Source organism: Equus caballus, chromosome 22 (assembly GCF_041296265.1).
Source record: "Equus caballus isolate H_3958 breed thoroughbred chromosome 22, TB-T2T, whole genome shotgun sequence".
Classification (NCBI taxonomy): Eukaryota; Metazoa; Chordata; class Mammalia; order Perissodactyla; family Equidae; genus Equus; species Equus caballus.
This window is the reverse complement of record NC_091705.1, coordinates 3,573,098-3,587,780: the sequence shown is the minus strand read 5'-3', so window position 1 is coordinate 3,587,780 and position 14,683 is coordinate 3,573,098. Positions and strand designations below refer to the sequence as shown.

The following is a 14,683-nucleotide window of genomic DNA, read 5'->3' as shown; positions in this document are numbered from 1 at the left end:
CAGACAAAGGGAAAAAATTTTGAAGATTCAAGGGATAAAACCGGCAATAACACTTTAATATAGATTTGTGGAACTCTGGTCCTTGCAGCCAGAACACACATTTATAAGCCATAAATAAAGCACACAGAAACCATAAGTTAATCAGACCCCAGGCCTGCACGTCACCGTGTCGAGAATGGGAATGCACTGTGTTTCTTTTTCTTGGTCATTTACAACAGACCCTTACATCATTTGTTTTTCTCTTTTTATACAATAGTACAACTTTCTGGTTCTCCGTTAAAACTACATTGCTTTACACTGAGTCACAAAAGTTTGTGGGGTTATTGTGTTTGTTTGTTTTAATAAAGTAAGACTTCTCTGCAACAGCAGTAATGGAGAACAAGAAGAACGAAAATCAGAATTCGCAGATGCTTAAAGAAGCAGGTGTCTACACAGTAGTGGAAACCGAAGGCTTTTTTCTTTTTTTGATTTTATCTTTTTTCCCTTTCCCTCCTTATATAGAATGATAGATATCAGTGTGGCCCATCTGTTAGGGAGGGAAAAGCTGCAGAGAGTGAGGGAGACAGCTGTCCTGGGGAGAGGGGTGTAATGGATTTCTTCTCCCTTGCATGTCTCCAACACCCCTTCCTTGAAGTCTCCAGCCTACTGCTTCTCTCTCTTGTCCTTGTCCCAGGCTAGCAGGGCGCCTGTCTTCTTAAGAAGAGTTCATAATGGGCCGGGAGTACACCCCCTGGTAGTAGGAGGTGTCTGCGGCCAGGGGCGAGGCGTCCAGGCCTGCTTTGTTCGTGACCGGGCCCATGGCCAGGCTTCCCGGCATGGGGGAACCGTAGCCCGGGTAGTGCATCACCTGTTCGTAGGCCTTGAGGTCCATTTTGTGGGGCTGGTGGTGGTGGTGGCTATGGTGGTGCTGCTGCTCCGAGGACATGAGGTTGTTGATGGAGAAGGGGTGGTTGAAGGCGTAGTGGTGCTCCGGCTTAAGGTGGGCCTCAGGCGGCAGGCCAGGGTGATGGGGAGGGCCCAGCAGGTGGGCCGCGGCCTGCTGCTGCTGCCCCGGCGACGGCGCCGGCTCCGGGGGGCTCAGCGTCGCGGCCGGGGTCGCCTTCAGCTCCCCGAGGCCTCCTCGCTTGTGCTCCTGGCACGGAGAGGAGCTCGAGTGGGGCGACTCGGCGCCCCCCGGAGTCTCGGAAGCCGGCCCGGCGGCCTCCCCGAGCTGACCCTGCGAGGCCTGGGCCCCAGAGGCCGCCTTCTTGCCACCGCCCGTGGCGCCCGCGGCTTCCTTCAGGGCCAGCTGCTTCTCGCACTTGAAGCGCTTCTGGCGGCGCAAGTAGCAGCCGTTCTCAAACATGTTGCCCGAGTCGGGGTGCAGGGTCCAGAAGGAGCCCTTGCCGGGCTTGTCGGGCGAACGGGGCACCTTGAGAAAGCAGTCGTTGAAGGAGAGCGAATGGCGGATGGAGTTCTGCCAGCGCTGCTGGTTCTGCCGGTAGAAGGGGAAGAGGTCCATGATCCACTGGTAGATCTCGCTCAGCGTCAGCATCTTGTTGGGGCTCTGCTGGATGGCCATGGTGATGAGCGAGATGTACGAGTAGGGCGGCTTGGCGTGCGTGTAGCTGCGCCGGTACGTCTTGGGGTCGCGCGCGCGGCTCAGACCCGCCTGGCCGTACATGGGGCTCATGGAGTTCATGTTGGCGTACGGGGCCAGGCCGCCCATGGCCCCGGCCGCCTGCCCCCCGAGCGGGCTCAGGCTCGGACTCAGGTGCGGCCCCATGCCCGCCACGCCAGCCGCCCCGGCCGAGCCGCCCATGCTGGCCATGGCGCCCGCCCCGGGGGACATGCCGGCCAGGGACGGGCTCATGCCCGCGCCCACGTACGACGACATGTTCATGGAGCCGGCGCTCATGTTGCCCGAGCCGCTGCCCATGGCGGCCGCCGACATACTCATGTACGTGTTCATGCCGTTCATCCCCAGGCCGGCGTTCATGTTGCTCACCGAGGAGTAGCCCTGCGGACAGAGCCCCGGGAGGGAGGCGCACAGCGTTAGCACCGCGGCTTGAGCCGGTCCTGACCTCCCACCCACCGGGCTAGCCCAGGCCCCCGCCTCCGGGGGGGCCTCTGGAGAATCCTTCCCTTGCCCGGCCCCGGCCGGGACAGAGTCCCTTTTCCCCAGAGCGCGCTGTGATCGCCCTTGGGGAGGTGGCGAGCGGGCTGCTGCTCTGTGCATGCGGCAGGTTCCTAGCCTGTCTGCGCCTCGCTCAGATTCTAAAACAGGGTGCCCTGGAGCACCCCCAAGCCAGACACCTCAAATGCATCTCCCCTTCCCAGAGTCTCTCCAACTCTCTGGCCAGCATACTGAGTCGGCGCCACGGCCCGGCCGAGACGCCACATCCGACCCTAGCGAGCAACCTGTGGGACACCGCGTAGGGCGCCCCAGGCGGCCTCAAGCGGAGAGGGTCCTTCTCGGTTCAGCCTTCCTCCCGGGACCCCACCCTTGGTCTCAGGGGAACCGAAACCCAGTGCCTGCGCAGAGTCTGGGGCCAGCCGGAGGCATTGAATGGAAGGATAAGGAGGGGACCGCGAATTGAACTACACGCGGCTGGGCTTTGCAGCCATAAACTTTCTTCCTCTTTGTCCCTAGTCTCTGACTCTTTGCCTCTACCTCTGCCCCCAACTCCTAACCACCTTCTCCTCTCCAGCTCCCCACCCCCTCGCCGGCCGACCTCCCACCCCTCCCCAGCCGCGCGCTGCCAAACATAACTCTGTTAGGATAGTGCGTGGCTCGGCCACGAAGAGGATTTGGAGGCGCCGCAAGTCAATATTTGATCACAAAGTTAATATTATCTCAAGGCTAACAGTGTGTCGTATAAAAAAGAGACCCATTTGAATCGAAGGAGGGTGGAAAAGGCGGCTGCCCAGAGCGGCTAGGGGTGGGGGGGCGGGTGCCGGCGAGGGAAGCAGTCGAGGTTGGGGAAAAGAGCGGACGCCGCCACCCCGCTTCCCCCTGGAAAAGGCGAGTGCCTACCTCGGGCTCGGCATAGTAGCTGCTCCAGTCGGACGGCTCGTGCCCTTCCATCTTCACCGCTCCCAGCATACTGGAAGCCGAGTGCATGGCAGTTTAAAATTTAACAGCCACAACAAACGACCAGCAATCACCCCCCACCCCCACCCTCTTTAAAAAAAAAAAAAAAGTCAGCCAAGGCACCGTCCCCTCCCTCCCTCTCTCCCGCTCCCTCTCTCGGCTCCACTCCCTCTCTCTCCCTCGGCCGGTCAGAGGCGGTAGTTGGAAGTGGGCGGGAGGGGTGAATCTCGGGAGGAGGGGGCCGGGGACGGGAGGAGGCCGAGCCCCGAGCCCCGCTGCAGGGAGCGCCCGTCGCCGCCGCCGGCGCGCTCGCGGGCTGCCCGGTGGAGGCCGAGGCTGGCAGTGCCGAGCTGCCCGGAGGCGGCGGGAAGCGCGCGGCGCGGGGGCGGGTGGGGGGGTGGAGAGAAGGAGGAGGAGGTGGAGGAGGAGGTGTGGACCGCGGAGCGGACAAGTGCCGCAGTGACGTGGGCGGCTGGTGATATAGCGCGGCGCGCCGGCGCGGGCCTCCAATCCCCAGACCCGGGCAGCCCATTTGAATAATCAGCTCACACCTAGGTGAGAGGGAGCCTCGCCGGCGCCCGCACCTGCCCGCCGCCGCGCCCGCGCGCAGCGCCGCACCACCGAGCGGGCAGTGGGCGCGCGCTCCCGGGTGGAGCCCCCTTTCCTCCCGCGCCCGCGGGGAGTCCCCGGGGGAGGAGGGACCTGGGAGGAAGGCAGTCCCGGGAGCGCCTCAGGGTTTTGACCCCCCGCCCTGTGCCATAGCGCCGGGCGCCTGGTGCGCCTATCCGAGGGGGCGTTCGGCCTCCGGCCCCCTTTCTCCTCTGCAGAGTCTTATAAAAGACGTGTTTATCCCGAGTTTCTTCTTTCTCAGCGCTCATTCCCTGTCAAAACAACAGGACGGTGACAGCCAATTTGCAAAGCGCTGCCGCATTTAGAAAAACTGTGTACACACCTTTAACTCGCCCGCCGCGGCTCCTGGGAGGCTCCTCCCTGTCACAGTTACGGCCCGGAGCGGCTCCGGAAGGCGCGGGGCGCCTGGTCTGGCCGCCTCGGCTTTGTGCCTCCTCGGAGCCCGGCCTCCGGCGACCGCCGAGGGGCCGGCCGGCTGGCAGGAGGAGCAGCGTCCCGGCGCCCGGCGCAGGGCGCACGCGGCCCCGCCGGCTGCAGCCGACGGTTGGGAGCCTGCTATTTGTCTCTGCCATTCAGACCTGCCTGTTTCAAGGTTACTTTTCAGTCACAACCGAGGTGCCCACAGCATTTCGTAACTAAAACAAACAGGGCAGGAGATGGGGGGGTGAGGCGGGAGGAGAGAGAGGAATAAAAGAATCAATAATGGGGCACATGGAATCCACTTCAGGAGGGTCTCTGCCCCCTCCGCTTTCGTGAGGGGCTGTTTTGTAAGAATTAGAAACCCTAGCAACTATACACTCCCTTTTTATTTTCACTCTAGCTTCTGGGTGCAAATTATTGTCTGTCCGGGGCCAACCACCAAGACTCCAGTGAGCCCTGATTTTGGGGGAGAGTGGTATTTCAGGTGTTTGGATGTGGACGCCCTTTCTTGGTTCTAAAAACCCAGCTGGGCCGTGAGGATCCAGCCCTGAGCCCTCCACCTCAGAGACAGAGAAAAAATAGAAAATAGTGGGTATCTGGCCCACCTGCTCAGAGTTGTGGGTAATGGTGGCGGAAGAGAGAGGCGAGGCGACAGGCGCGGAGCTGAGTATGGAGAAAGGAAGGACTGGGTGGGGGTCAGGCTGCAAGGCCAGCGGGGAGGGGCAGCAAATGCAGGGGAACTGCCCACCCCTTCTTCTAGGCGGGGTCTCTGGGGCCTGCACCGCTGTGAACCAAAGATGCAGCCGCTCGCAGCGCCCTTCGCGCCGAAAGGCGGGTGGTCTCACCGATTCCTAGTGAGGGCGTTAATGAACCCGCAGAGCGAGTGCCAGGGCAGGATCCCCCAAAGCCAAGGTCTGCGTCGCCTCGAACGCCTTGCGCATCGCTGAGAGCTCCCAGGAGGGTCAGGCAGGCCCAGTGGATCCAGGAGGTGTGTCGTGAGGTGTATGCACACGTAGCGTAGGTGTGCGCAGGGGAGCCAAAGGGACCAGATCCCCAGCATCTCTCACCAGGTCCCAGAGCAGGGCTGGGAATAGTTTCACCGCTCTCCCCGAGGACTTGGGAGAGACGGGTGCAGATTGGCGCTGAAAAGAGGAGTTGCTTGTTTTTCAAACACACACACACACACACACACGAGACGTCCAAACAGATAAACCTGAGAAACAACGACAGACAGCTTTCTGGTGTGTAAGGAATTGAAACTCTAAAGAATATTCTGGTTAACCCAGTCTGTGAGTGTGCGTATGTGTCCACTTCCCTTTCTCTTTTTGCTTCTCTTCGAAAATATGGTTCTAGAAATTATTCCACGAGCAAAAGGAGCCAGCCGGGACGGGAAAAGAGGTCCGCAGAGGAGGGGGCGCTCTCTTCCTAAAGAACCCTGCAAGTCCCCCAACCATTGGTGGCGGGGATCCCGGGACACCCGCGGAGCGCTCGACTCTGGCTTCCGCAGGGATAGGGCGCCCCCTGTCGGCCGCGCGGCTCTCGGCACTGACCCGAGCCCTCCTTTACCCCCGCGCTCCTAACCCCGCAACCCCGGACGCCCGGGCACCTTCTCCCGGCCTCTCCGAGGCTCCCGGAAAACGCCTCCAGGGGGCTGGCATTTCTTTGGAGTCCCCCCAAGTTCTGTGCAAACCCAAGCCGGCCTCCTGCTTCCTTGGGAGGCGCCGAGGGCTAGGGAAGGATCAGGCTGCGTGTGATGCCGCCTGGAGTCTCCGAGAGCCGTCGGTCCGGACCCTCCCGGCGCGCCGCAGGCAGCTCGGGGGAAGGCGAGGGCGGCCCGGGGTCGCTTCGGGCAGCGCGGAGCGGGGCGCCGCCGGCGGCGAAGGAAGCAGGAACGTCCGCACAGCCTGGGGTCCGCTTTCCTTCCCCAGCGCGGAGGTCTTTGGGGGCTCTCCCTCCCCCTGCACACTCCTGGTCCTTCCCGGCAGCTTCGGTTTCTAAAGGTTTATTCAGAGCGTCTGGCACGAAAGCCTCGGGCTGGAATGCTGTAAATTGCTCCGAGAGCTTCTCTCCAGGAAAAAGTTCGCGGGTAACTCGAGCTGAAAACAGATGTTTCCCCTGGTCCCCCTTAGTTTGAACTCCGCCTAAGACTGAGACCTACAGAGCTTTTCTTTGCCTGTGTCCTCCCTCTTTTCCTTTGGTGCTGCCCGCTCTTCATATCAAGCCTCGTGCTTAACCGACGACTGTGCTTGGATTTGTTCTGGATGCTGCCCTAGCAGGTCTGACTCGGCCTCGAGTCTGGGCCTCCTCTGCCCTTCCTGGGAAGAGGCTGGCACGACCCTGGGTCCTCCAGCAAAACGTCTTTCTCCCCGGAGCTCTCTCTCTCATAGGAAGCTCGCCCGTGCAGAAAGAGCCCTCAACAGACAGAACTCAACTTCCCTAAATGATAACCAGCAAAATACCAAGGCGGGGGTTGCATTGGTCTGATCAATACTCCAGTTCTTGAAGGCCTTGGAGAATGAATACGGGACAGACCTTGCTTTGGCCCTTGCTTTAGGGCATTAGGCAGGTCTGCAGGTGACATTCAGACAGGGGAGATGGAAAGGTGACTTAGCAAAGTCTTGTGAAAATATACATTTTACTTTCAAATGAGCTTTTGGGTTGGCAGAAATCAGAGATACACACCTCCCCTATTCACAGGGTGTAATTCTCAGGGTGAATCCCAAGTCTTAATAAAGAAAAGGCATATAGTTGTGTCAAAGGCTATAATCAACATTTCACTTTCTGTGGGTGGGTTGTTATTTCTGAAATTTAGTTTTAAAAAATCAGAACATCAAAATTAGTCTACTTGGCGTTGAGCACACCTTCAGACTCTCTTACTGGCTTTCGTAGTTCTTTGATGGACAAAACACTAGTTGTTTATGGAGAGGGCGATTGAAACAGTAATTACAAAGAACATCTCAACAAAGGAGATTTGTGTGAAAGAAAAGACTCAACATGTCACAGTCTTCTGCAAAAACACAGGAAAGTGCTGATAAAAGTTGGGGGAGGGGCCAGGCTGGTGGCATAGTGGTTAAGTTCCTGGGCTCTGCTTTGGGGTCCTGAGGTTTGTGGCTCCCATCCCAGGCACGGACATACACACTACTCATTAGCCAAGCTGTGGCAGAGTCCCGCATACAAAATAGAGGAAGACTGGCTCAGACGTTAGCTCAGAGACCGTCTTCCTCACACACGCACAAAGTGGGGGGAAGCAAGATACAACATTATAAGTTTAATATACAATGCACCTGCATATAATCTCTCTCTCCTGGGCAGGATGAATAGGAAAAGATGAGAAATAAGTAATAATAAATAATGATAAAATGAAATAAATACAGTGCTAATAGCCCTGATCGTGTTTGATTATATCTTCAATTGACATTTTTTCTGCACTATAGTTGTATCATTTTATGTCATTATTACATTCTTTTCTATTATTTTGTGGTGAACTATGTAATGAGAAAATTAGATCTGATGTCATGGAAACTTTGGCACAATAACATGTACAGATATTTACTCAGTTCTCACTCTCGAAAGCAGAGTAGTGAAGTCACCATCAAAATGGATGAAGGGTTTGAGTTGTGAAAAACAAGCCGATATTATTTTTTCTTACTTGTGTCAGAGGGTGGACTGAGCTCTTCCTTGAGCTGCGGGAGGAAGAGAAGTAATATTTATGCCAACCACAGAGGGTGACTTCCCAGCAGGGCACAGGGGAGGAGGAAGATGCTGTCCCTGGGGCACTGTTCAGATGACTTTGCACACAGATTCCTTCTGTGTACATGTAGGATTTGCTTGCTGTTTGGAAGGTTGAGTGTGGCTATGGAAGGCTCATCTTTTACGGGATTGTCCGTGGCTGGGTGGAGCAGTTGTGGACTCTACTCCCATCTGTGTGGGTCTGTGGAGAAGAGCAATGCTCTGCCCATTCAGGTCCATTGACAAATATTTCTGGTATACACCTGGCATTCTGTCTGCCATTCTTGAGTTTTTAGCACATTTCTGGTATGTGGGACTATTATAGCAGGTAATTAAAATAATTGGAAGAGATAAAAATAAAGAGATGACAACTTTGAGTCGCAATAATAATAGGCCACCGAGAGTGAGAATAAACCCCTCTTTGAGGGACGCCCAAATTAGATGCCTCTGCATTTGTGGCCCAATGTATTTCATACATTGGGATGTTATTCTTGGAGGAAATCTCGGTTATTCCTGCCAAATAGGCAAGCAGTAAAGTTCATGAAGGACAGAAGTCTTGGAAAGTCCGTCACAGACCTGGAGAATCAGACCCCGGCATTCCTTCTTAGGAACACGGGGAGATAATTAAGAAGCGGCCCCATTAGATGTAGGAGCTAGTGATTACTTACTTGGGTGAACAAATGTACTTTCTATAAGTGTGAAAGGACAAAGCATGTGTCAGATGTGGAGGTCAGAAAGGTTAGCAAGGCCTGGATTTGGTGTCGTGTGCTTATGAAGCAGCTGTTTGCGTCTTATTTCCATCTTGAAGTCATCCAGGGGTTCTGTATAAACAGACAAGAGCTATACATAACCTGCTCTAATATTAAGCAGTGACGGTAAAGAGGAGTTTATATATTTTTGGTCCATTCAGCAACTCTTTAATAAGTACTGACTATATTCTGGATGGCAAGGAGACAGCCCTGAACAAGGTGGGCCAAGTCGTGTGCTTACAGAGATTCAGTGTTTCCATCTTCTGCTTCCTCCCCTTCCTCCTTCTTCTGCCACAGGTTCCAGAAGAACTTGTTTTCTCTCTGTTTTGAAGTCTCCTTTCAACCCTGACCCAGGAATTTCCAAGCTCTAAAATCCCATTCCAAAGGCGAATTTACATGTCACCGTTCAGAAACAATCTACTGGAAGGGATGGGCTAAAACCCAAGGGGAAGTGTTCTGCCTGCACTGACCCAGAATTGATAAGAAAACCAAGAGCTCGGTCCTCTGAAGTACTCATCATGATGTCAGCAGAATGGATCTAGCCAGCATGCAGCCAGACCAGAGCACTGTGGTGACCCAGTCCTGTCTTACCGCCATTTGTAGTCTCTCTCTCTCTCTCTCTCTCTCTCTCTCTCTCTCTCTCTCTCTCTCTCTCTCTCTCTCTCTCTCTCTCTCCTCAGTTTTCCATCAAATGCGTACTAGGGGGTTCTGGCTTTCGAAAGAAGGAAGAAGGCAGCAGGGAAGTGCTCCTGCTGGTGGCGTACTGGCTTGAGAACCTTGTCCCGTGTGTGTGTGTGTGTGTGTGTGTGTGTGTGTGTGTGTGTGTGTGTACAGCAGTTGGCGCACAGGGAACACTCACTCAGCCCTCAAGTGTTTGTAATATACTTGTCTGTATTCACTCTTTGTCGATTTTACCTTCAACAGTAATTCCGGAGGAAGGCTTGCGGAGCTTCTTGAAAAGTGGGATCTTCATTTGACAGGCAGGGGTAGCACTTTGCAGCAACAGTGACCCACTGGGACGGGGTAATTAACCAGGTCCTGGGACTGTCCCTTAAATGTTTATGTGCATAGGAATCCCCCGGGGATCTTGTTAAAATGCAGATTCTGATTCAGCACGTCTGGGGAGGGGCATTCTAACAAGCTGCCTGGGGATGCTGATGCTGCTGCTCCACTGACCACAGGTGGAATAGCGGGCTCCCTAAAGGCTGTTTCTCTCATTCATCTTGCCATTGCCCCAAGCTGCATGATGGGATGTGACTTGATAAGATGAGAAGTCCATCTTCACCCTCTGTTGGTTCTCCCCTCCCACTAGCCCCCAGCCGCACTGACCCTCCCCACAGCCAGGTTTCGCCTTCCCAGTTCATGGGATTCAGAACCTGTCCGCAGCCCACAGCCCAAGTAGCGTGGTATGTGAGCTCCAAGAAGACCCCGCCCCCCACCGCACATTGTTAGCTCCCTCACACTTCCCACACCTCCCCACCCAGCTGGATTTTGCAGACAGGGACCTCCCTGCTTGACTAGGGAGGAGAGGGAACCTGTGGCAATTATCAGTTTGCAGTGTGGAAACTGTCATTTTCCAATCATGGAAAAATGGCCAAGGAAAGTTTCAGCTGCAATCACGCTGCATCAGCAAATGCCCACTGAGGCGCTGTAACTTTTCTCCCTCAGGAAGAAGTCCCGGGGAGCCCAGACTGATCCTGCGAACCTCCGGTGCTGCGCCCGCCCTGAAAGTGAAAAGGGGCAGGAATTACCGTCTCCTAAGCACCCTTCAGCCTCCTTTCTGGTCCCATTACCCATTTGTAGGAAGAAAAATGGAAAGATGAAAAAGAAGCGAAAGTGGCGAGGAGACTCCTGCTTATTGAGTTTCCAGTGGGGATTGTACGTCTTCCTCCTCAAGGAGACCTGGGCCTCATGATGGCTGCTGGGAAGGGGAATTTTCCTCCACAGAGTTGGGCCCGCTACTGAACTGCCTGTCAGGGCTCGAGAAAAAGAACATGATCGGGGCAATGGAAAGAGACCCCCGACAGCGCCCAAATTAACACCCTGTTAAGAAACACCCTGCTCCCCTTGCTTTGCCACCCAAACATTTTCCAATATATATAATAGGAAATGTTTAGGAATTAAAATTTGAGTCTAAAAGGTGAGAAGAACTTAAAAATTCAGGATGTTTCCTTAATGCTTATTCTATTTGCAATATGCTCTCTTAATTAGCGCTAGGACCGTCTTCCCTGGGCCTTTCCTTCTGAAGAGGCTCCTTCCTTCCAGGTAAGAACTGCTGAAAGGCAGGGAACGCGTTTTTCCTTTGGGCAGATTCTTCTCATTTCTACCATCTTTACAAAAACACATGGAGAATGAATGTAAACACAATAAGAATTTTAGGCCAAGTACTTAATCTCTGTTTGATTTTAAGGCAGTGTGGTTTGGGGATACTAATTTAGGGAGGAAACTGTATTGAGCTGCTTTGAGATTCCTGGATAGAACTGAATAGAAAATACAAACTTATTTTGCAATTGCTCCTTTCCTACCTGGCTGCTCCATCATCCGTAGGCTGCCTCTGTCAGACTAAAGGATTGAAACATGTGAGGCTGACTTTGGATGTATTGTTTTATATCATATGAAAAACTGTAAATGCTGCAGAATATTCTCCAGAGTAGTCTACATAAATATGTCTGCATCTTTCAAAATCCAGAGAATTTAGGTCTTCCCTTTCAGGGTGAAACCTGGAAAATTCATTCCTCTAATTCTTCAAAATAAAGTGCTAAGTAGATGCTAATGATGTGGGACATCTGGTCTTGGTGGGAGTTCTTTGTCTCGGGCCTGAGCCCCGCTCCCAAGTCCCCAGAGTTAGAAGAAACTGGAAAGAGAAGGCTTATCTCCACTTCCCTGTTTCTTTCATTCTTTTCTCCCTTTTAACATGTTGAATTTCGAAATACCGAATTTTTTTATGTCCATTCCTCGCCCTCCAAAGGACTTGGATCTTGGAGACTAAAGAGATGTTTAGTATCAGACTCCTGTTTGTATCAGACTCGGTGGTCCATGCAGGCCTTTCTCCTACGGGAGCTCGATTTGCTGCAAGGGAGCGGGAGGGAGAGACGTTGAGGGCCTGCCTCAGATCACCCAGCCCTTCCATCCCAACCCAGGTCCTCTGGCCCAAATCTTGGCCTGTTTCCATGTTATGATGTGCTCTTCCTTCCCAATAGACATTCCTTTAGTGAGATGGAAAAGTTATCGCACGCTTGGGAGAAAAGCAAGTGCTCATGGGTAGAGTTTTCAGTTATTGGTATAGCGTGTGTGGGCAGTTTATCTAGAATGTGCCCAAGATGATAACTCTAGAAGAATACAGTTAAAGAAACAATAACCCAACTTCAGTGTGGAAAATTATGCATCTTTATAAAGAATAATATAAATCTCTGTGAAATGATATAGAAAGTGTATCTGTTTTACGATGAAGGGTTAAATAGTTGGAGGATATGGGTAATTTAACTTAATTTTTGTAAAAATAAACCCTGACTCTGTGCATAGAAAGTACTTGAAGGTCACACACAAAACTGTTCACAATGATGCCCACAGGGCCTGGGACCTGGGGGGGTGGGAACAGACTTTCATTTTTCACTTGATATATTCCTCAGTTTTTACAATTGTCTCTTCTGGTTTTATCATTAAATAATATTAAATAAACAAGCATTGAAAACTGTGGTCTTTGCCAATGGATAGCTGGCAGGCTGAACACAAATATTTCTGGTCCTTATTAATTAAAACATACACTTTCTTGTATCTTGTTTTAGAGAAAATGAGCAGGGCCACTGGAGGAGCTCAGATCACATTTGCAAGAAGAGAATCAAATTGGGGATACCCACAGGCCAGGAGAAGTTAGGTAGGAAAAAGAAACCACTAGGATTTAATAAATCTGACCTAATTTAAAAATTTGAAAAGTGGCTGTCACAGGGCAGACTTGAAGAGCTGGCCAGTACTTAAATTGCTCTGGATCTTAATTGCTTATGGTCCTCAGGAAGGGAAAGGATTGAAATGCAGGCTCTCTGTGGTTTAGCTTAATTAATATTTATGACTGCAGAAGAAAATTAAATAAGGCAAACAGTGTAATTTTAAACAGCCTGTGGCCACGGTTAGCAGAACTCACAGCAAATGCAGAAGCAAGAAGTGAGAGTGCTGTGGGAATGGCATGATTTCAGTCTTCTCCATTTCCCCAATCCATTTTTTATGCTGCGTGAGATCTCCACTACTGACATCTTGGAATGATACAGCGACTCGCTGTTTCGCTTATCTTTTTTGCATGTTTTCTTTGTCTTTGTGACTGATTGTGTGAGGGAAGATTTTTTTGGTTTTGGCAGGGGGTGTTGTGCCCAAAGATGTTAGCCCTGAAACCATCCATAATTGCTCCACTGGGCATTTCTTGGGTGTGTATCTATCATTTTCTGATTCTTTGCATGGTTTGACGATTTGAGTGCTTCCATCCTGCGAGCTAAGAGTTGATGAGATAGCATCAGTGCCTGTAATGGGGAATCCAGAAATTGGTTCAACTTCTGCATGCTAGTAAATGTTTATTGAATGGATGGATGGATGGATGGATGGATGGATAGCTGGATGGAAGAATAGAGGACAGATACTTTACGACTTTGAATTAAAAACTCATAGTTTACCTGTGAGGACTAGTTCTGGAGGGATAAAATCAGATTACAACAAATCCTAAGTGAGTGCTTTTTAAATGTTGATTGATGGCTCATTAATGTGTTGTGACAGCTATTTACTTCATTGAAACTATCATTAAATAAAGGAAAGGAATAGAATAGAATCTCTCAGTGCATCTCACACAGTAAAGGCATGTGTAGTTTTGAAAACCTCTCTTTCCATTATAAATGTGTGTGTATCTGCATGAGGATGGAAAATGCGTTCCTTACTGTAGGTTCTCATCCCAAAAGACTGGCACACTGGGGGCTGAGGGCTCGTTAGCTCTCTGTGCAAAGAAGCTTCAGGTTTGTCATCTGTAAAACGGGAATAATAGCAGAGCCATCTCCATGGACAGGGTGAGGATGAACCGAGCTGAGGCCTGTGAGAGTGGCTTAGCCCGGTGCCTGACATGTGGAGAACATCCGATCAATGATGCTTTTCCTCGCCTGCATCCTGTGCACTTTCTCAGAATGACGCTGAAGGAACATGTCAACATTTTACAGAGCTGCATTATACTACGTTTGTCCTCTCAGTTCTAAGCCAAAACAACTCTCTTAAAAGACAACTACATTTGCTCCAGACGACGCCACACATATGAAGAGGTCATTCTGATGTGAGAGCTGCACTGAGCTCGGGCCAAGGACTGCCCCAGGATTAGCATGCGTTCTACTTGCTTGTGCCTCTTCTTGGCAAGGAGCTGAAGAGTCTGCTGCAGTCGACAAGCAGTCTGAGGCTTCAATCCCATGGTTTTCCCTCCCTTTAAAGGCTAAATTCAGCATTTCATTTTTCGTGCTAACAACCACCCCCAATCTCTCCCCGTTTCCAATTCTTTCTCAACATTTTTGCACGTGCTAAAACCATCCTCTTTTTTTCCTGTCCTCTTCCTGAAGTCAGTTGGTCCAGAAAGCCTCAGCTTGCAATGGTTTTGCAGGTCCCCTCTTTCTCCTTCTTGGGAATGTGGTGTTCTCATTCCTTTCCTGTTCTCTCTCACCCGTAAAGCCATGTTCTACCCAAGTGATGGTCTCTAGGGGACCCAAATCTGCCAGAAGCCTCCTTCATCCATCTTTCCAGAAGGATCCTCAGCTGCTGCAGCCACCCTTCTCCCACTGACTGCTTCAGATGAGCCTGGGGGACTCACGCTGAGTGGAACATTTGCCACATTTCACCCATTAGATAAAAAATAAACAAATAAACTTCTGCTTCAGTTCATTTCAGGTAACTTGGAAGATCTCATTCTCCTAAGCTGACCAATATACTCACCTGTTCTATAAGAAAATGGGAACCTTGTTCTTAGTGATGGAAAATACTCCCATTTTCCAGGGGACCTGGTTGGTTGGCGAGTGTGAGGAAAGGTCCCGATGATCAGCAGCTGCTTTGCTCATTGTTGGGAAAAACA

General features: G+C 51.8%; 1 protein-coding gene across 2 annotated transcripts; it reads right to left on the bottom strand.

The window, feature by feature from the left end:
- Nucleotides 1-35: 35 nt before the first annotated feature.
- On the bottom strand, nucleotides 36-4,287 carry FOXA2 (forkhead box A2). 2 transcript variants are annotated; one of them, XM_023626004.2, is made up of 3 exons: nucleotides 4,026-4,287; nucleotides 3,017-3,086; nucleotides 36-1,999 (listed from the first exon to the last, which is right to left on the bottom strand). In XM_023626004.2, exons 2-3 carry the CDS (start codon nucleotides 3,083-3,085, stop codon nucleotides 695-697), a joined length of 1,374 nt encoding a protein of 457 aa, XP_023481772.1. In that variant the 5' UTR covers nucleotide 3,086; nucleotides 4,026-4,287; the 3' UTR covers nucleotides 36-694. The 2 variants fall into 2 exon arrangements, with proteins under 2 accessions (XP_023481772.1, XP_023481771.1); XM_023626003.2 differs by lacking the exon at nucleotides 4,026-4,287 and having other exon boundaries at nucleotides 3,017-3,417.
- Nucleotides 4,288-14,683: the final 10,396 nt, after the last annotated feature.